Source organism: Seriola lalandi, unplaced genomic scaffold, assembly GCF_002814215.2.
Source record: "Seriola lalandi dorsalis isolate HSWRI2012SDOR001 ecotype SW California unplaced genomic scaffold, Sedor1 jcf7180002054581, whole genome shotgun sequence".
NCBI classification, from domain to species: Eukaryota; Metazoa; Chordata; class Actinopteri; order Carangiformes; family Carangidae; genus Seriola; species Seriola lalandi.
The window spans coordinates 1,946,303-1,968,092 of NW_019525134.1; the positions used below are offsets into that span (position 1 = coordinate 1,946,303).

At 42.5% G+C, this 21,790-nt stretch overlaps 1 protein-coding gene across 1 annotated transcript in view; it reads right to left on the minus strand.

The window, feature by feature from the left end:
* Nucleotides 1–2,922: 2,922 nt before the first annotated feature.
* Nucleotides 2,923–21,790, minus strand: part of flrt1a (fibronectin leucine rich transmembrane protein 1a) — a 40,188-nt gene continuing 21,320 nt past the window's right edge. Inside the window, exons 2-3 of the mRNA XM_023418198.2 lie at nt 18,083–18,310; nt 2,923–7,213 (exon numbers count right to left, since the gene is read on the minus strand). Of these exons, the coding sequence (XP_023273966.1) occupies nt 5,079–7,136 (2,058 nt within the window). The 5' untranslated portion in view covers nt 7,137–7,213; nt 18,083–18,310 and the 3' untranslated portion in view covers nt 2,923–5,078. The remainder of the gene's footprint in view (nt 7,214–18,082; nt 18,311–21,790) is intronic.

Below are 21,790 nucleotides of genomic sequence, written 5' to 3' on the forward strand. Positions count from 1 at the left end.
TTTTTTTCCCCCCCCCCCCCCCCATGGCTTCTTTTCCAATAAAGTATTTCTCATATTTCATTCCCCTGGCCTTTTTTTTTTTTTTTTGCACTGCACACTGAGATTTACAGGGGACGGTCTCTTCAATTGTGCAGCAGTGAGGCAAGAAATAGATTAGCACCCAACCTTCAGGTCACAGTTATTTGAGTTGTGATCTAGGTGACCACGACAATAAGATACTCTTTCATCTGTGAGCACAAAAGGTGCCGGAGAAGGGGAGCGTGCCGTCCAAGACCAGCAGAGACATAAAGTCCTTCTTTGGTGACCATGAGGCCGGAGAGGGTTTTCATTTTGGCTGCAATGGCCAAAGAATCATCTGTCTTAACCTTCCTTCTTAATGCAACCATACTCTCTTTGTTGACTATAATCTTAGATTTCAGATGTTGGCATCTTCATCTCCAAAGCACCATCAAAATTGTTGTCTTCAAGTGAGAAAACTATGATTATCCTTGTTGAGGTTTCTGTGACTTAGCATCACGTTCTTACAAACTCAAAATGGACGGTTTAAAAATCGATGCAGCAGAAACTTAGATATCGTCTTTTGTTTTCTCTTCATTTTTCTCTTTATTTCTTCTTCCCCAGTGTTGGTGCTCACATTACCCACATTGCTTCTTGGCCGCTGACAGGTCAGTGGGAGCTGTGGGCTTGTTATGCTAGTAGCGGCTAATGTCGCCTCGAGCCACCAGCCTCAAGCAGAGACAGTAGCAGGAAACAGAGGTCTGACTGTGATGTTTTAAACTGGTGGAGTTCCCCTTTAGAACCAGATTGCTCCTGTAGGAGGTGAAACCTGCTGATTGTAAATGTGTTCATGTGCTTCTTTATTTGTATTTAAGTAAGTTTTAATTCAACCATACCTGACCAGAGTCTGTAGAAGTGCTGGCAAAGTAAAGATACCTTCAGATGTTTTGCTCCCTCTTGACTTTTCACTCGGAGTGTGACAGAAACAGCATGTATAAACCGTATATATTTCAATCACCCGTGAAATGATTTAACTTGCATTGGGTTGACTCACAGCTCCAGCATGTTGAGTAGGGGTCCAATCCAATCAATTTCTGTTGCTCTGCATGGGGAATTCAGCTGCCATTACAAAACAAAGCTTTGCAACAGCAGTTACATTGTTGATCCGCAGTGATACTCATCAAATCTCTCACAGCCCGACCACACTCCCATGGGTAAGAAAAATGACAGCGTATTTCATCAAATGCGTGATGGCAAGAAATTCAAGTTTTCCTTGAAGAAGGCAAATAAAACCAAACAAAACAACACAGTGGCTGTAAAGTAACAAAAGGAGGTTGATTTCTTTTGGAGTTTCAGTATTTTGTACCTCAAGTTCACAGCTGGTGGTTTACTTGAGTGCTTTTTCAACAGCCACTAATTCCACTATTCAGACATTAGGAATAAACACGACTGTTGGTTCACAAAGGCTCCACTTCTACACAATCTGCTTGCAGTGATGTGATGTTTTGCTTTCTGTGATGCACAGTAGCAAATAATAAATTGTGATTGTACCACTTTATTAGTGGGTGATTCTTTCACTGTCACGGACAGATGTGAAAAGAGTAATCTAATACCCAATGAAAATCCTAACTGGCTTTGCTTCCTGACTGGACACCATGACATCACTGCTGGGTGTGGTTACAGGTGCAATAGAGCAAACATCACTGTTCTGGTCTGCAGCTTTCATTCCTTCATTACCGTATTGGCCTGAATATGAATATCCTTCTTTTCCAACGACTGTTTTTTTAGATAAAGACTTTCACACTCCCTGAGATATTATTAAAGAAGCTGAAGCCTTTTCTCACGTATAAGTGAAACATGAAATACAGAAATATGTAAAACTCATATTTGCTTAGCTTGTCTATCAGTCACATACTCACACTGTCTCCTGTCTGACTGCTGGAAACGGTCAAAATCATTTTCTCTGACAGCATTTTTCATTCTTTTTGAGCTCATTATCTGTGGCAGCCGTAATTCTTAGCTGCTTGACAGATTTCCCCCCCCCCGCTTCTTTTCTGCAGTAAAGACGTCGGCAGAGGCTATCAACTCTTTTTCAATCATCACAGATTTTCACTGTGGCAACAAAACACATTACACAAGCCCTCAGAAACTCCTGCAGGTTAAACTGGTCTAACAAAACACTTTTAGGGTTGACTAACTCTGAAAGACACACTGTAAACAGGCTTGAAAACACTCCTTAGCCTAGCGACATGGCTAGGCAACAAACAACCCATAATTCAACACCGTGTAAAATGCTGTAGGTACACTGGTACTCTCTCTCTCTCTCATTCAAAAAGGATATCAGATGCCGTGAACATGTAATTGTCTAGTCCTTGAATGTAAGACACTCTTTCAAATCTAAGAATAAGTCTTATATTTGGACCAAGACGGTAACTGACTTGTACTAACTCGAACTGAAAATGAAACAACTTGGTTTTCCTTTACTAAATTAACAAGTGGCCGTTTCATAGATGGTGAAATTCGGAGATAACTGAAGCCTTTAAAGTGAACTGGAATTTCAATTCAGGTAGAGGCTGATTACTTCATTTCATTTAAAGTGTTCTGATGAACTTGCTCATTTGCAGTTGGGCTCATTCGGCCTCGTCGAGTCTCAGGCTGCATGTAAACGTAAAGTCACCGAGGGCAGCCGCCTGTTGACTCTTCTCAGCTCCATCTTATAAGCTTAGCTGGTTCCAAGTGTCCGGCCTCGGGCGGTGTCGGCGGCCACGGCCCATCCCAGTGTTGCTAATCAAATGGAAACAAAATGTAGGGCTCGTTGGAGCAAGCTGACAGAGAAGTTAGGTCGTTTTCAGTTCAAGAAGTTAGACTGAGTTGGAAAGAAAGGTCGGTCTCATTAGGTGAAATGACAGGTTGCAGTAATAACAAGATTATAAAACTTTTTATTGATCCCCTCTGAAGATGAATTTATAAAGCAAATTCCACACATATCTCAGGTTCACATAATTTTTTTTACGCAAAGTTATGGCACCATTACTTTCTATATTTTGACCAGAAAAAATATTCATGTGGCTGTGGCCATGGTTTTATTTATACAAATGATCAGGAAGTACGTGTCTCGAATAGACCCACTATAAAATACCAATTACACTATATCAACATTCCCAAAAACAGAGTTAGCCAGGCCAGTAAGATGTTATTTGTTTAAGCCAGTGATTTTGGGTGCAAGATAAAATATACATTCCACTGACATATTGTCTGAGAGCAGTGTAAAGCTCTGGCAGACAGAACAGTCATGGAAGCACAATTGGTTTCCCCTAAACAACTGATGGACAATATTAAACCCAAGGGGAGAAGCTGAATATGAAAAACATATTTATGCATGGGTGAACTCCTCCGTGCCACAGCCATCAACACCGCATCCTCGTCAGTGCCTGGAGATGTTTCTTTACCCTCCGTCTCCCCGCGCCTTGTCGTTACATTTATCCCTGCTCTCTGCTAAGTGCTAATACATTTACATTTTTAGTGCTGCTCAGTAATAAAAGAGGTGGAGTGAGTGGAGGCCTTTTACCTTTGCTAAAACAAACATCAATGAGCTCCCCTCACTGAGGAGTGACTCCCCCTCCGAAACTCCCCCACCAGTCCATCCACCCACCCACAGCTTGGCCGCTGCCCCACAGTGCAGGTCAACAGTGTTGCGGTTTGAGTCTCCTCAGTTGCACTCACAGTTCTCGCCCTCGTTTCAAGGTTCACTCACAAGAGTCTGCCTCGCACAGGAGGCTCCACATCAGTATTTTGTCCATTTTGGATTCTCGGTGAACACCGCCGTCGCTTTCAGAATGTGGAAGAAACATTTTATAACCATAAGTCGTCAAATGAAGTCACAGGTTAAGCACACAGGCACAAAATGGGAAAAGAGGGGCTGAGGTTGGTTTCTATCGTCTCAGTGGGCTGACATGCTTGTCTTTGGGCGGGGGCTAATTTTCAGATTACATATTATAAACAGTCTCGCTCAAGAATCCACTCTGCTGCATTTAGGAAATCATGAACCTGGAGACAGCCATGGGGGGGGGGTTTGTCTTCACTTCTCATGTTTTGCTGTTTAGATGAGCCGAACCACTGTCTTCATCAAAGCTGGATTTCACCAGTAATGGCAAACATGAGGGTGAAAATAAAAAAAATCCATTTTAGCAGAGACAAAAACCATCACATAAGGAACAAAATAAATAAATAATGAGAGCTGTGCAGGATTTGATTGCTAAACAAACCACTGATAAAAATAGCAAAGCATTTTTCAAACACAGCCCAGTCGGTATCTAAGGAAATTATCTACACGCTTGTGCTGCATCTAATCTGATGCAACACTACAATACTGATCTCAGGTGAATGATCTTGAGAGGTATAACCAAGGCCGACCAGCCCTGATAAGATCTTCAACCTGACAACTAATGAATAAGGTAATAACAAGCTTACTTTAAGACAAGTGGTTATTGGATCGTTTGAAATAGAACAATTCACAGCTTTACAAAGCCCTTTCCTCAGATAGCTGGCAGGGCACATCAATATAGTTGAGGCATTTGGAACAATGAGTTGATAAGACTACATACTGTGTATGATCAGTGAGCAGGAAATGAGTACCAGAAATGTCTGTTTGTCATCATTTCTTAATCCGTTCAGATTTGACTTCCCGTGTGTGGAAGAGGATCTCTACCTGCACTTTGACCTTTCCACAGTGGATACATTCTTTGTTTACATGTCACAGGGAAAGAGCAGAAAAGAAAACATACACAGGCCATTACTAAGATGGTGAAGAAACGGTCAGCTGTGCATTTTCAACCGGGGAGGGGTGGGGAGTTGGGTTGGGGGGGTACTGGCTGCTGCTTCCTGCAGTGAACTATTCCCACATGGTTTCAGGTCCAGTTAATCACATACAGTACTTTCAGTGCACTGAACAGCAGGTAATTTGGAATGGGTGACCAGAAGAAGAAGGCACAGAGGGGTGCTTCAGAAGTGTCCATGCGAAGGGAAATTGTGCATCTATACAGTTTACCAATAACACTGTGAACAGGATCTGGTACAGTGCATCATGTGTAACAGTAGTCTATATCTGGGATTCCTCCTTCTCTATAGCCACGGTTGGTGCCATGTCCTGCATTAGAAACATGGTTGGCACCTTTGTACAGGCCAGTGCCATTGGAGGGGAATATGGTATGAATGATGTAATCCTCTCGTAGGGGTTTAGGCTGCATTGGCTGGCAAGCCGCCATAGGCGTCATCTGGAACCCTGGGCCACGGATCTCCAAGATGGTATTATCCTTCTTGGTGCCCGACTCAATGTAGTCGTCATAGGTTTTGCTTTTTCGAGAGCTGCTGCGAGTGTAGTGGTCACGGGAACACAAATGCCCAGTCCTATGTCCATACCAACAGAAGATGCCAAAAATAAGAGCCAAAGAGACGATGGCAGTAGCTCCACCAATAATCCCCGCCAACGGCAGCACTGTCATTTGCTGTGAATTGTCATCCTCCTCTTCCTCCAGAGGGCTGACGTCTGATGTTTCAGCTTTCGCGCACACCAGAGCTTCATCAGAGTCGGCATCTCCAGAAACGGCCCCTTTGCTCTCCGAGCTGGCAGGCAGGGGCACCATGCAGATGATGTAGCTGGAGCGCGGTTGCAACGAGGTCAGCAGGTACTCTCGGCGCTCGCCCCGGACCAGCGTCTCCGTGATCGACCCCATGGCGTTCCCAGTGCCCAGCCGCAGCCAGCTGAGCCTGAAGGAGGAGCTGGGCTGGGCCACGCTCCAGGTAACACGGACGCTGTTGTGAGAGAGAGGCTTCACGTTGAGGGCCAGGCTCTTCCCCACACCGCTGCTGCTGAGAGTGTAGTCTAAGCCGGAGTCAGGAAGCCCCAGTCCAGGTCGTTTGGAGCGAAGGGTGAAGAGCGAGCCCTGTGGAGGGGTGTGAGTAGTCGAGCTATCTGCTCCACCTCCGCCCATTTTGTCTCTGGTCCCTGCTGTCCTCACCACCTCACATTCCTCCATCTCGCTGCTCAGGTCCGTCAAAGCCATGTCTCGCACTCTGTCAGGTCCGTGGCAGGTGAGACCTCTGACGGTGATGGAGTTGCCACGGGCATGCAGCCAGTCATACAACCAGCGCAGGTTACAGCCACAGTGCCAAGGATTACCCCGCACCAGCAGCTGCCCCAGGCTGTCCAGGTCTTTGAAGAGTCCCCTCGGCAGGGTGGTCAGGTTGTTTCCCGACAGGTCCAGCCTCTGCAGCCTGCGCATGCCGTCCAAGGAGCCGCGTGGCATGTGAGTGAGGGCGTTGTCCTGTAGAGACAGGCGCTGCAGATGGGCACTGGGCAGGTTGACAGGTGGGGTCTGGAGGGAGTTACGCACCAGGGATAACTCAGTCAAGTTGGAAAGGCGGGAGAACGTGTCATCGGCGATGCGCTGGTTTGCCAACAGGTTCCCATCCAGTACAAGACATCTAAGTGAGGTGAGGCCTCGGAAGGCGTGGGTTGGGATTGTGGAGATCCGGTTGTCATCCAGACGGAGCTCTTCCAGAGAGGCAGGCAGTCCTGAGGGGATACTAGACAGATGGTTGCGTGAAAGGAAAAGCAGGCGCAACCGTGGGTTGTCAGCAAAGGCCTGATCCTCAATGCTGACAGTGGAAATTGAGTTATCATCCAAGTGGAGCTTCTCTAACAAGGGCATCCGAGCCAGCGCACTCCGAGGAATAGTGCGGATGTTGTTGTCCTGCAAATGCAGTTCACGCACGGAGGGTGGCAGGTGCATGGGGAATTCATCCAGTTCATTATCATAGAGGTAGACCACACGCACGGCAAGATGGCGCTCCAGGGAGGTGGGCAAGCCCGGGTTGTTTATGTGGTTGTTCTGCAGGTAGAGGACGGATGCAGAAGGAGGCAGTGAGGGGATGGAGTTCAGGCCACGATCATTGCAGTAAATGAAGTCCTCATCGCACCTGCACACAGATGGGCAGATCATGTCCCTGTCTCCAATGTACCCTTGTATCGTGGCTGCAGCGAAATGAAGCATGCCGGCATGTAGCGTGAAGCAGAGAAACAGCAGGAAGAGCCGAGCCCACAGCTTGGCCACTCTGGCAGGTGCCATTATGGTGAACATAAGCACTGTCTCTCTTTTCCAGGTCTACGGTTAATCCTCAAATCCGGGATGTGAGCTGGAATCCTGTGACCTCCACCCTGAGAGAGACAGAGAAATTACAGTCAGCACTGACGCACTTATGAATCAGTTAATGGTCACAGGTGACGAGACAGGAGCCGATTTCACTGTCTCACCATTATTATAAAAAGAAACATGCTTCCGTGATCATATCTGAAGAGAACCTACAGAGGCATCTGCCTCTCAATAACACTATTTTTTTCACAATTAATAATCATATCATCAGGGAGCTGTGTGCACATGGATTCTCCTCACAGCTTCTGACAACACTGTGCCTTCCACTCTAAGCCAAAAAGACACAAAGATTACCACACAGCCAGCAATAATTATGTTGAATTAGCAACAGCAATCCAAGATTACAGACAGTTATAAAACTAAAGTTCAGTGTGTACTGTACCGAGTGTTCACAGCAGAGTGAATATTTAGTCTTCGGAAAAGCGACTATGGAATTGACAAATCCGATCCTACATTAAAATTAAGCCTTGTGCACATGAAGTCTTGAGAATACTCTCCACTTCTAAATTATTTAAGAGATCTTGAGAGGCCCCATAACTCCATTAGGACTTGCCAGCAGATGGCTGCATTAGCCAGACAGAGCTGAAGATACTTTTCATTATCAAGAAGGAACAACATGTTTCAGCTCAGAGCCACAGTCTTCAAGAGCTAAATTCTCATCAGGATGTCGGGACGGCACTGGGCACCATGAAACTTCATAAAAACTTCTCCACAAATCACATCTTCTTAATTTAGTTATATGGTATAAATAAAGAACAATAAAGTAGAATTGGAAAGATGTAATCTGCAGCAGAACGCAGATAATGTGACAGCCAATTAACAATTTCATGCCACCACAACTGTGCTGTGGGCGTGTGCATGAGCTGCACTCACGAGTTGATTGGCATCATGATTTGTTGTTGTTACTGACGAAGTGAGAGATTCCATAACAGTAAGTACAGTATTGACTATGGAGATTTGAAAACTGGCAAATTACGACACTCCGTCAGTGACAACTTGAGCCCATCGTAGTCTTCAATAACCACGGCCATTAGTCAACTCGTTAAGGCCCACACAGCAGCAAACATAGTGAGGCTGTGGTATTGATTTCCTCACAAATCCAAAGTGATCTGCCATAGCTGGTCGGCTCTCATGCAGATTACAGGATTCCCAGGAGTGTAACTTAGACGGCACGATAATTAACCGAATGAATGGCATCTCTGCCGGGAGTTGACTTTGTTGAAAATATATTTGCAAACATTAATCTGCGTGCATTTATTCATTACCAAAACGGTGAACATTAGTGTGAACAAACTTCACTGACATTTCACTCGTTTTTTAACTCTAATTTAACACTCCAGCAGCTGCTCAGACGCGGCTGGCCAGGGATCAATGAATGAAAAAGTAATTGCTGTCTATGATTTGTCAATTCAAATGTTTTGAAAATACAAATGGAGGATTGTATTTATTCTCCACAGCTGTGAGCATGTAGATAATTCACTGTTCTGTTAGATTTGATTTGGACTTCAGACTAAACACTTTTATTCCATAAACCTTTGATACTTCCACTTAAAACAATGTGTGTCGTCTATGTTGATCTGTAAAACCCTTAAATATAAATATAATAATTAATATAAAACGGAGAGGAAGCATTGAAGGTGGTGACATATTTAGAACGCAATGCTGTGGGGGCATCACACATGGGAAAATGGATGCCTGAGGTCGAGGTATATATTTCTTTCTGCAGCAGAATGTGTCACACACAGAAAAATGACATTTTGAAAGCATTGGAAAGTTTGAACTTATAAAGAAAAAGTTCAAAACTAACAAGTTCTTTGAGCTCAGCTGTCTTCAGTGAAGAATAGAAACACATTTGTAATAGCTTCACACTTTTTGGTACTTCAAAGCGTTTTCTGTTTCATCCTCCTATTCCCTTCTGATGTTGGTCTGCACATCTGTAACCCTGTCAGGGCACATTATTAGAGAAATCTTTGCGTCGAATCTCTATCAATCACACTGACAATCTGTTCTCCGTGTTTTAGAAGTGTTGGGACTTCAAAGTGATATCGTCAAAAAATGAATAAATTCATAATAATGCTTGTTCTCAGCGATGCCACCAGTTTGTTGTGCATTATTTTGTTAAGTTACTTTATATTTCCTGCCCCTCGTTAGATTTTTGTCCGTCAGGATCGTTTACATCGTCTCCCGACATCGGAGCTCAGTGATCGTGAAACTCCAGATCTCAAGTGAGAGTAACATCTGTGCTGCGTCCCCAGCTGCACAAGATCTTCGCATTCACTCTTAAGTAACTACAAACCACTCTTCCCTTTTTGTGCCGTCTTCCACTTCAGTCCTCGAGACACACTGGAGTGGTGTCAGTGCACTCTAAGTGGGACCTGGAGAGTGAAATCATTTCTAAAATGTAACGGGCTCATACTGTGTCTTTAAGCAGTTTGATATTGATTCATTTTACGACTGAGGAGACGTTCCATGGATTCTGCTGTAAGGGTTTTGTGTGTGCACGTGTGTGTGTGTGTGTGTGAGGCTGAGTAGTGCTAAAGAATGAATGACTTTTGAATCCCAGGAGCTTCAGCAGTGAGTCTGTTGAACGCCGGAGTATTTGGGTCAGCCCTTTAAAAACAAGAGAGATGTGGTGTGAGATTGAAATGGTGCAGAGAGCCAGAGGGATTAATGGAGCATATTGAGCTGTGATTCTCCGGATTAAGCAGGTGCTACAAAGAATGGCTGACAGACATTTCAGGATTTATTTTTTGGCTTATTGTTGCTCATTTTTCTTGCTCTATTAGAGACTGATAGAAAAGCACGTGGCTGCTCTTTGTGTTTGCGCGTGTGAATGTTTCTGCCTCGAAAGTACTGTGTGTTTGTCTATCCATGCACGATCACATTGGAAACATTAACCCATATGTGGACAATCTATATGGTTGCAGTCTACATTTCACTTATATGTAGAGGGGAGTAAAGCCTGGATGTGGGGTAATGTGTAAGCCAGACAGCCAGCCGCCTCAGGCAGACTACAGGACACACAACAACCCCCAATCTAATACTGGAACCCAAGACTGGATCGATTTACATAAAAAAAACAGGGAGGGAGAGAGAGCGAGAGTGACAGAAAGCAGCTCTGAGCAAGACCTTTGAATCCCATCTCGCCATTAAGACCCCCACAGAGGGATAGCACACAGAAATCTGGAAAACTGGATTTTGGATGACCGAGGGGGCTGCTGATGTATCAGGAAATCCATTTTACTGATGGCAGGAAAAGATAATACTGGCCCACAGCTTATCTTACATGCCATGTCCATGGATCATATTTTAGATTTACAGATTGGACTTGTGGAAAGGATGACGCAAAACATGATGCTCACAGTGATGACAGAAATAAATCAAGGGATCTGAGACAGAAGAAAATACAAGGCCAGAAAAGCACGGCCTATAGATTTTAGATAATCATAGAGGTTGTTGGAGCCACAAAGAGGTTGAGACTATGTCTATGTCTCAATAATGTACGATAATCTTCAAGCTATTAAAACATAGAGCTATGAAATGGAATTGAATCCCCAAAAAGCATCGCATTAGACTCAAACATGCATCAAAGCACAGGGACAATGGCAAAACAACAGAACAGAAACACAGAAACATTCATTCTCTTCAGTTAGCTTATTTCATATATTCAGAATAAAGATCTCTAGTGTCACTTTAATGTAAAATAAACAGACACGACTGTCATCATCAAGAGTGATGTTCAAGTGCTCTGAATAAAGCCATCTACATATTTTCAAACAAAATGAGTCCCTGTGTTTGTGGCTCATAATAAATTATAATTCAATTAATTTAATAATTTCATTTTATAATTTAATTATCATTTAATTATATAATGTTTTTGATGTACCAGTGAAGTACAGTGCTTTTAAATCTATTATCATCTTCTCTTTGAAAACGTGCTTCACAGGCAGAACGAACACCAGGTTAAAGGTTAAATAAGTGATGGATGTGCTCCTGTCCTAACTCAGCTTTTTGAAAAGTGACTGGATTTGCACTCAGCAGTTTCTCATCTCAGCCGCTGACACAAAGACCCCGGATATGTGACATGCATTAAGTGTCAAATATTATTTTTGTCATAAAGTCTATATTAACACTTGAGTGATGTGATATGATTTAACTCCACCAACAGCAAAAATGAATCAATTACATGTCTGAACAAACTGAAAACTAAATGTTTCACATCAAACATGTGAAGTTGCATATGTACCCATGATTTAACTAAAAGTAGTGCATTTCAATATTCATATTCAGCTGTATGTTTAAGACGATGCACTCTCAGACACTCAGCATGTGTGCATCCAATTTGCCCTATAGATATGAAAGATAAGGGATAAAGAAAAGAAAAATGAGCACAATACAAAAAGCAGCAGTCACAGTTTATAATACATGTTGCTTTGAAAGCGTGCTGCTGTAAAGTACTAGACACAGCACAACACATATGAAGGGGTTTCACATGATTCACAGTTGGGGAGTCGTTTTAGAGGTTTTTGTTTGCTGCGTGCAGCTCACAGGGCTCTGAAGTGACTTGACATATAGCACTGTAACATGTTTTATCTTTACAGCGCTGTAATATGTTCTGTCGTGCCACCAGCTTCTTCTCCTCTGCAGCTGCAGCTGCTGCCACTGAATTCTTCTGGCTCAGTGTTTCTTTCTTAAGACAGACAGATTACAGGTAAATCCTTTCGGCATTAACAAAAGGACCACAGCTTCTTGCAGCACTATGCTCCTGCGTTGTGTGCAAAAGTAAGAACAAATCTTACATGATGCTCACAGGGTTTTGGGAGGGTTATGTTCAAAATGTGCTCAAAATGCACATGCTAACCCTGATCAATAGTGTGATCCTGCAAGTTTCTCGAGGACATTACAGTAATAGGTTCAGTGATCTGTGCTGAACTGAGCTGAATATGTTTATTGTTAAGTTTTACAAAAACTTGTTTGGCTAAATAATTGTTCCTGAGTAATCCAAAAAACAATTTGCTTTTTAGCCACATTAGCAGCATGAGACAGAAATGTCAGCTTGTCAGTAAAATATATCAACAGCAGTAAAAATGTCCAGTGAATTAATTTATAATTTTAACAAATACCTGCAAAAATAAAGAAATCAAATTCCCATCAGCCTAATTTGTGCTAATTTGTGTTAGTTTGCTAACACGCTGAACTAAGATAGTGAAAATTTTAATCACTATACCTGCTTTCACTTGTCACTGTGAGCATGTTAGCATGCTGATATTAGCATTTAGTTCAGACACCGCTGTGCCACAGTACTGCCTCTCCGAGATGGTAGCATGGCTGTTGACTCTTAGTCCTGTTACATTCACCTCAATGACTAGATGACAGTGGGTAGAGATTAACTGATGACTCCCCTCAGTTTCACCAAAATGTTCTTGTTTTGTTAGCGATCAGTCAGGGAGGGCCCCGCTCTGTGACACCCCTTTGAGTTTAGGATCAAGTCAAGTCCTTTTTGTTGTTTTCTGTACCTGTCTGACAGTGATGGACAGTTCACATTAAAAATAAAGTTAACATTCTTTGCACTTTTTCTATTTGTGTTATTTGGTATTCATTTATGTCCCGACTTCAGTTTCTGGCAGGCAGCTGTCACTGTGTCGTCATTATAATCACAGTGAACAAAGAAGAAATGTATTTTTTGTTTTAACAACATAATTTATGTGTCCAGGAAAGTCCCCCCCGCCCACTACCACCACCACTACCCCTTCCCTCGGCCGGTACAAGCAGATATGTCCGAGGCAGAATTTCTTTCCCAGTCAGACCATGTGTTGTGTCCTTTCCTCATGCGGACACATGGGAGATGTGATGGTACACATCAAAAGAAAAGGTAAAGACTTATTTAACGTGCCAGGATGAGATGCTGCTTTCAGTACCATGGATAGCGCCACATCGTGCCAAAGCACACAACAGCACAATGTGCTGTCAACATAAAAATAAATGAGCTATTGTAGCAGGATTGCTGACAGTGAAGGTCTATTCCTGGTTTTATTGTTGTTTGCACTATAGACTGTTACATACTGGATAAATTTTGTCCTCACCTGGGATAAAAATAATTCAGAGGAGGCAGATGGGGGTCGGTCAAATCGTACCCAGACTTTAAGAGTGTTAGCATGCTGATGTTAGCATTAAGCTCACAATAGTAGAGCCATACATGTTTAAAATCAATATAAACATTAGGATTCATTTAAAGAAAAGACCTTTCTGGTATCAAATGACTAATATTCTCGAGCAAGCATTCCCTGCCTTTGTCTGCTAATGAATGGAAAACTCAACTGACCGACACGCCTCTGTATTTTATCTATGAAGCAATTAAAGAAAAGGTCTTGATATTTAATGGGAGATTTGCTGTTGTGCCACACTGGAGGATGATACAATGAGAAAGCACAACCTTGGCAGAGTAGCTGGTAAATAAACTTTAGATGTGTCAGTCTGTGACAGTGGTCATAATGCAGTCTTTGATCAATGCATAACCGGCTTCCGAAATCATTTGCACTGCCTTTAATGGTGCTGTTTTTTCCGGTAATGTTGGTGTTACATAAAATAGAGGAAACAGTTTATTCTCAGAAGGTTCTAACTTCTTGGTTTTGAGAAAACACACTTGATCATTTTAAACGGGACTTATAAAGGCAAATTTATCTGCTGCCTTTAAGTCAAGGAGTCAAGCTGTGGTTGTCACGCTTCAGCTAGAACTCTGATTGGATTTTTGTATTTGTGAGAAAAGGAGAGAGGGGGGTTGGTTAGCTTAATTGGTAAAATTTGAATTCAAGCCTGACAAGTTGCGATATAAATACAGGGCTGTGGGAGGCCCAGGCACCGGAGTCACAAGACAACACGTTGCTTCCAGGGTGAAAATTAACCTCCACATCAAAGAAACAAGAGAGGAAAAACAAAGAGATAACATCAGAGGAAAAACCTCTCTGTATCCCTGACACCTGTACAGGCCTGTCAGGTTATGTGGGGCAGCCATATTGGAGGCCCAGAAGGTATAAACAGCTGAGCATGCCTTAAAATATCACAACTAAAGTGATATGAGACACACTGTCTGTGTGTTTGAGTGTAAGCTGTTCACTGCTGCTGACCATCCCTGTCATGTAGTTAACACCCTGTGATTTTAGAGACTGAGAATCCCTAATCTTTGATACTTTAACTTATTTGATTTTCTATATTAATCAATTCTATGTTATTTATTTATTCCTGGCTGTTCTTATTCAATACATGATCGGATGTGGCAGTAACCCTTTTATTTGTTTATTCAAACAAACATACGTTTCTGGCGGGTGGATATCAGTGTTGACATTATAATCACAATAATCAATGAAGAAATGTCACTTTTTGATTCCAACCCACTTCATGATGGTTGTTTTTATAGTTAGAGTGTAAGATTACGAGGCTGTAACACAAACAGATTTTCAAAGTAAAGCTTGATTGTATGTTAGAGAGCCAGACTGAAAATATCCAACCACAATTCTGTCTCCTAGAAATGACATTTATATATTATGACATTGTTTTTCCAATTACGTTGTGGTGACAAATGTCATCACTGGATTATGCTCAGATCACCAGGAGGTGGTTGGGGTGGATGGTGGAAGTACAAACTGCTGAACTGTGATTGCGATTATGAGGTCATACTCTTACTTCCTGACTGAGAAACCTGGATCAGGCCTTGAGCCCCGCCCACCACCTGCTGGCTCCAGGTGGACAGGTGAAAGAGCAGAGAGACTCAGCCACATGTTTGAGCCTCAGTCAGACCCAGACTCAGAGGAGGAGTCTGAGACCAGAACCAGAGACTAGCAGACGAATCAGAACAGTTAGTGCAGTTAGCATCTTTTATTTGTTGTTTCTTAGCTTGTAAGTGGCCGTGGCTGACAGTGTTAGCGGTTGTGCTAATGCTAACTCTCTCTCTCTCTGTATTGATAAGGTTTCAGGTGTATTTAGCCCCGCCCCCGGTCCACACAAGTTGACGGGATTGGTTCCTTAGGTTTGTGACGTACGAATCCCTGGCTGTCTGAATCTGTGTTTATGAGACTGTCATTGGTTCACTGCAGGTCAAGGTGGAAACACTCAGTCATGGTGCTGATGATTATTTCACTCATCATATGTCTGTATTATATGAAAACATCATATGGACGTGAACAAGGTTGGACACTGGATTTTTAACAGAGGAACTAATTTAACTAATTTAAGATTCAATTCAAAGTCAAGATTTTTACTACTAATTAAACTAAACTAAATTCATCTTAAATTCTCAGGAACTGTTTCTCTTCGCTGTAGCTCAGATGAATATTCACACTGTCTATATTCTTGGATGCAGTCCAGAGTGTCCTTACAACATTTCAAAACAAAATTTACATCCTGCCCGAAATCCACCAAAATAAAATGTACAAGCAGAAAATAATAAATAAGTCTATTCCTCCTGTGTTTGGTCACTTTCCATCAGATGTCAGTGCCTTGATCGCGGCCCAGTCTTCTGTGTTACTCGTCTTCATATTGTCATCTACACCCCACACGTCACAGGTTACACATTAAAGCTGATGCCGTACTTTCAGAACATGTTTGTGCACATCTTCCTGCACACAGCCACGAGGACTCAATTTCAATCTGCATTGATTTAAATAAAGCAGATCAGTGTTGCAGTTAGAGGAAACACATTTTTTCTGTCACAGTTTCTCCACTCATGCATGCGGCTTATGGGAACAATGAGGCGGCCGACTGAGACCCAGTTTTCTTCTGCGTCTTCATCGTGCCTCCCTTTACAATCACGTCGTCCGTTCACGTTTGCCTGGCCTGTCACCTGTTTGTGTTTCATTTACAAATATCAAAAGTGTCTTGTTGTAAATCGTCTATGTCAACAGGATTTCATGATGTTTCTTCTTGCATTTTGTTTTTCTTTTCAGTTTTAGCTGGTGGGTTTTTTCTGTAGTTTATTCCTTTGCATTCAGTCTGCAGCAGCTTCTCTCTTTCTCCCTATATCCCTCTCTCTATGCAGCATTTGTTTAATCCACATTTTAAACCGTCTTTATATCATCCATTAAGAAATCTTAAGGAAAACAAATGAAACACTTGCTTTTCATTTGACTGATTGAAATAATCAATGTTAGTAAATACCATCCTGTTAAAATCCACTTTTGTCTGATAAAATCTTTTCCAAAGGAAAATTACAGCACAAATGAAACTTAAAAAATTAAATACAGAGCCATTAAATGAATCTAATTTTAGTAAATGTGAGGAAATGAGTCCATGTGTGATTGAATTGTAGCCGTGGTTTAAAAGGCACTGGTGTGCACATGCAATAATGAAGTGAGTATTATCTTGTGCTGTCGTTTATCTTTCGCCATAAGAGAAATCGCAGTGGATAAATAGATCCAGGCCGCCTCCGGGCTCAAAAAAGATCCTGTGCAGTGAACACTTGACTTTGACTCCTCAGTGTGTGTGGGTTTGTGCTGCGTGAAATACCAGCTGTAGGAGTGTTTGCGTCTTAAGCAAAAGTTGCTTTGAATCCCGAGACGCCTCGCACAGTCATCCAAAACTCTTGGCTCTCTTATGACAACGTGGCCTCACGTTCACCCCTGAAATCTGGTCAGACTGGGTTCAAAACACAGGACATGTTGTACTTTTACTGACTGAGAGGATAAATCTATGAAAATGATATATCAGAATATTATTTTTCAAATGTATTCTCTCAAACAGAATCATTATATTATAATATTTGGAAATGGTGAGGCAGTCACGGTGTCACGAGCTCCAGTCCTGAGCGACAGCAGCCAGTTAGTATATTTCGTTAACGTGTGCTGCCTCTTAGAGCAACCTTTACTGATTGCTTTCTTTGGCCTCCTGCCTGCAAAGGAGAAAATGAGGGGGATAATCGAGCTTTATTACTCACTGTTTAACCATTGATAAGTGTTAGTTTGTTTAATGGCTTCTTCTATCTCTTATTTAATTACTGCCACCATTTGAAGAAGAGGTACAGTCAAGGTGGTCGTCTCACTAGGTTTGTATTAGCAGCAGCTTTAAGGTCTTTAAGGATTCTTTTTTGGATGAAAGCATACAAACGGTTTTCGTACTTCCAAGCAATAGTTACTTTGCATTTTGTGCATTTTATTGAGTTGAGTCTGTTGTAGACTGATGCTTTTGAAATTTTGATCCTAACACAAATGTTTGCTGGTAGCCCGGGTTCATCCTTCACATTTATTACCATCACAGCACTGAACTTCTGTTTATCGGACGAATAATTAACTGCCAATCTTTGACAAAAACCCGAAGGTTGTTGAACAAAACTTAGTGTTGTCTGAAGGACTAGAAAGTTTAAAATGACTCTTATTATCATGTGGATGAAAACTATTGTTTGCTATGTGAAAAAGGTTTTGTAATTGTATTTCAATCACGTCCTTGCTCTTTTTGTAAAACATGAGCAAAACAACATGTTCCGTGTTGTTCAGACTGAACAAGGAGATGTGTCATTTCCAGTTGCCATCTTTGTTTTGGTTTGGGAAAAAGAGACACAGCTCAGGAAATGGGTTAAACATCTTTTTTTCATCGTGCAGTGGACAGAATATTTTTCCATCCAGCTGGACAGAAGAGTCTGAAGATAATTGTTGTTAATCGATGTTCCTGGGTTCGTTACAGGCGTCTCTTTTCAGAGCAATGGATGCTAGGACTCAGATGTAATGGTAAGACACAGAGCTGTATTGTTACAATAGCTCCAGGAGACATGAAGCACAGTCAGCCAGTGACAAATTCACACACAGAGGAAATTACTGATACAAAACCATTTAGCAAAACCTCTGTAGTATATTAATAAATAGACTAAATCAAGAATAAGTGAAGCTTACTTCTGGAAGTGGGGCTGACAGGGGAGGAGGTCCTGCGGCACCATTGGCGCTTCTCCTCCCCACACGATCCCTTCAGTGTCCTCAGACTCCGTCCTCTCCGGCTCGTCGACTCGCAGTCTGTAAACTGTGACGCCGGAGGACGTGTGTTCAGAAACAACTCTTTCTTCTGTGTTTTTATGCTCAGCTTCGATGCAGATTAGTTGTCACCTCTGGCTTCAGAGTCGTTCTCTGTGGAGAAACAGAGTGACGGACAAAGTCATAAGGGATCACAGTCCATGTCAATCAGATGCAAAGATTTCACAGTGTCTGATGAAAGTGTAATGGCATTACAGATGTTTCTGCGTGACTCTGACGGTCATGTGTGTTGTTACTGTCATGTACAGTTTCATTACTTTTCTTAATCTGCTTTTGGTTAAAGGATTAAGTGATTTATTCTTCATTGACGAAACTTTGATTACATTTATTCCAAATAAATCAGATGTGCAGTTGCGATGAGTCTGACTCATTTAAGTCAAAAACACTCTAAAAAGAAAAAAAAAAAAAAACGGACTGAACTTTAAAGTGGTTTTAACGCCAATTATAAAACTATAAAGTCAGCAAGCTTTTGAACCCCGGTACTTTCCTCTTGATTTTCCATCAAATCTAATGCAGTGTTCCTTTCCACTAAGTTGATGATTGCATCACTATGATAATCATAAAGTTGTAAAATCAAAAAAGTGAGTTCAAAGAAAGTGTTCAAAGCAAGTTATCAATCTCAGCCGAAATGTTCAAATGTGTTGATGTGAAAGTTTCCACCAAAGCAACCTTACTCCCAGTCTCTGCTGCTAACATCCTCCTCCTCCTCAACCTCCCTCACACCTGCCCTCACAGGGTTTTGTCACATACTTGGAAAAGAAATAGATTAATGACATCTGAAGTTCCCAACCACCAACCATCTCTCGTTTCCCCAGATGAGGCTCCGCAGCCTTGCCAGCAGCGGCCCCCTTCCTTCACATCGATGCTGATCAGGTCTCTGTCTCACGGCTAACATCGACTGCTTTGTGACACGAGACAGCACGCCATCTTCCTTCAGTCAGTTCAGCTTTCTCCTCTTGTCATGAATCCAAACCTCATCCGATCAGACATCTGAAACTACAGAGCAGTGTTGCTCCTTTAACATTTGTTTTTTCTTAAATTCTTGAACGTGCCACCTCGAATAAACGCTGCAAAAAAATCTTCTCCAGAACAACCAAAATAGAAAGGTCAATGTTGTCTCTTTAAGGCATCTTTCCCGACAGCTCGTCTCAAAAGACCTGTCTTAATTATTGTCGGTTCATGCTAAATTAGGAGTTACAGCATTGATCATACAAGGTTCGAGTAGAAGCATAACCCACATTTTCTATCATTACATTTAATTGCAGATTCAAAAAAGAAAACATTAGTGAAGAACACGATATCTGCTTTAAGTATAGTCAAAGTCTGACACTGTGCTCCCGCTCTCAGACAGAATCCAGACAATTGCAACCGCCCCTGCCCACTGGCCTCCTGCCAAATTGGCACCATTAAAAGAATGCCAAATTAGCTATTAGCAGCTCCTGTTTGCAATGTACCCGTGGACGTATAAACAACTACCTCTGGATTACTCTGGTACTGAAGAAAACTCAAAAACATAATAATTATCAGGCAGATTGTGGAGTTATAAAGGGCATTTCTTTCCTATGATTTCTCTGCAGAATTACGGATGTTCATTTGTGATGGACATTAGAGTAAATGACAGCATCAGGAAGTGTAAGTCACACTAAATGTAAGAATATATGTATCATGTCCGTGTGTTCTGACCTGACTGAGTTACGACTCGGAGAAGGAGGGTGATATTTGACACTGTGGAAATGCAGTGCTTGACGTACTTATACTGCCTCCATTAGCTGTGTGTCGCAGCTGCTGTTGCTCCAACTGTTGACCGTGTTGATCCACAGGCCAAGCTACAATAACTTGTTGTTTTCACCCGTCTTCACCTCACACAGTATCTTTGTCTCAGTCTCTCCCTTCTTACCACCCCTGCAACGCTCCTGCAGCCCGGGGGAGGCGACACAGGCCTCACAGATGTTGAGTGTAAATGAAAATGAAAATTTGGAATCAGATATCATTCCAGTATACCATCAGTTATACGGTTGGGTTATGATGAAACAATTGTCCACGTTCTGAGTCAAATCACACTGACACACAGACGATGAGAGAACCTGGTTAGCATGGTTCTCATGGACCAGATAAAGAAGGACGTTACAGCTGTTTCTGTCTGTGACGGCCGGAAAAAGACACTAATAAAAACATCAACAGTTTTATTATCACAGTAACTGTCATAATTTGCTCTGGCCATAAGGGGAGCACCTCTAAGTTATTACCACTAAGCAAACACACTGGCATATTGTTGGAAGAGACGGCCGAGGCAGTGACTGTGAAGTCAGACATACAACCAGCTCAACTTATTTCACTGCATTTCCTAAAATCACAAGTAACAGGTCTGATTGTTGTCTACAAGTCTTCTAACATCCACACGGCAGTCAGATCTGAGAGAATGGAAGACTCTGTGTAGAAGTCAGACGTCGTCTATCCAGCCGGCGGTCGGTGCCTTTAGAAAATGAAAGCTGGTGTTACAGGTATCATCAGCTCACATCTTCCTCTCCAAGGACGTCCACCGGGGCCAAACCCTCTTCTCTCTCTGAACTAAACCTCTTGGCTCTGTCACCATGTCCCATAATTCTTCCCATCATTGCCACGACACTTAACTGACCTTTTGACTCCCAGCCCTGACACACAGGTTCGGTTGCATATCTCCAATTTTCTAGCTGAAATCTCCAGTTGGGCTCCTGCCAAACACCTCCTGATTGACCTTGACAAGACTGAGCTGCTGTTCTCCTCTCAGAAATCCTGCCTTTAACAAGAGCCGTCAATCACAGTGACACAAGCGCAGTCGCTCCGGCCCGGACCGACGTTTAGTTTGATCTCCAGACAACCAACTGCTACAGCTGCTATTGCAGATTTGCTCTGTGTAAAATGTGCTGACTCAGACCCAGTTGCCTGTATAAACACTCTTTGTCTCCCATCTGGACTGCTGCAGCTCCGATCTGGCTGAGCAATCTGAAAATAACTGCAGCGAGACAGTCGTCAAACTAAACTTCAACATACACTCGGGCTTGTTCTCCATTACTTTAATAGAAAGTGGTAATGCACTGTCTGCAGGTTACATTGTTTGGATGTACAGGCCTGATGTCATCATCAATATCACATTAACCATCTCAGACTTTTAATAGTGGATTAAAGGTGCACGGCGACGGCCGAGCGTTGAGTCCCTGGTTCGATTCCCGACCGGACTGTTTGCTGTATGTCGTTCCCCTGCTCTCTATCCTGCGTCTCCTGTCTGTCTTCACTGTCCTGTCCAGTACAGGCATAAAAAAACAGACTGGATGAAAAAAAAAGCAACAGAAATAATAAAAAAAATTTAAAAACTGCAAATTTCTAAATATAACTACAAGGTGTGTGTGTACGTTTGCCTTCATGGTGTTTCCCTTTACCCTCTTTTTTTGTTCACTAACTCGTCTGATAAGGAGGAAGAAAGACTTAAAGAAAAGTTCAACATTTTGCAAATGCACTGCTTTCATGTTAGATGATAAGACACCACCGGTCAGATTGGCAGGGGGATTCGTTCATTCAATCTTTATTAAGGACACA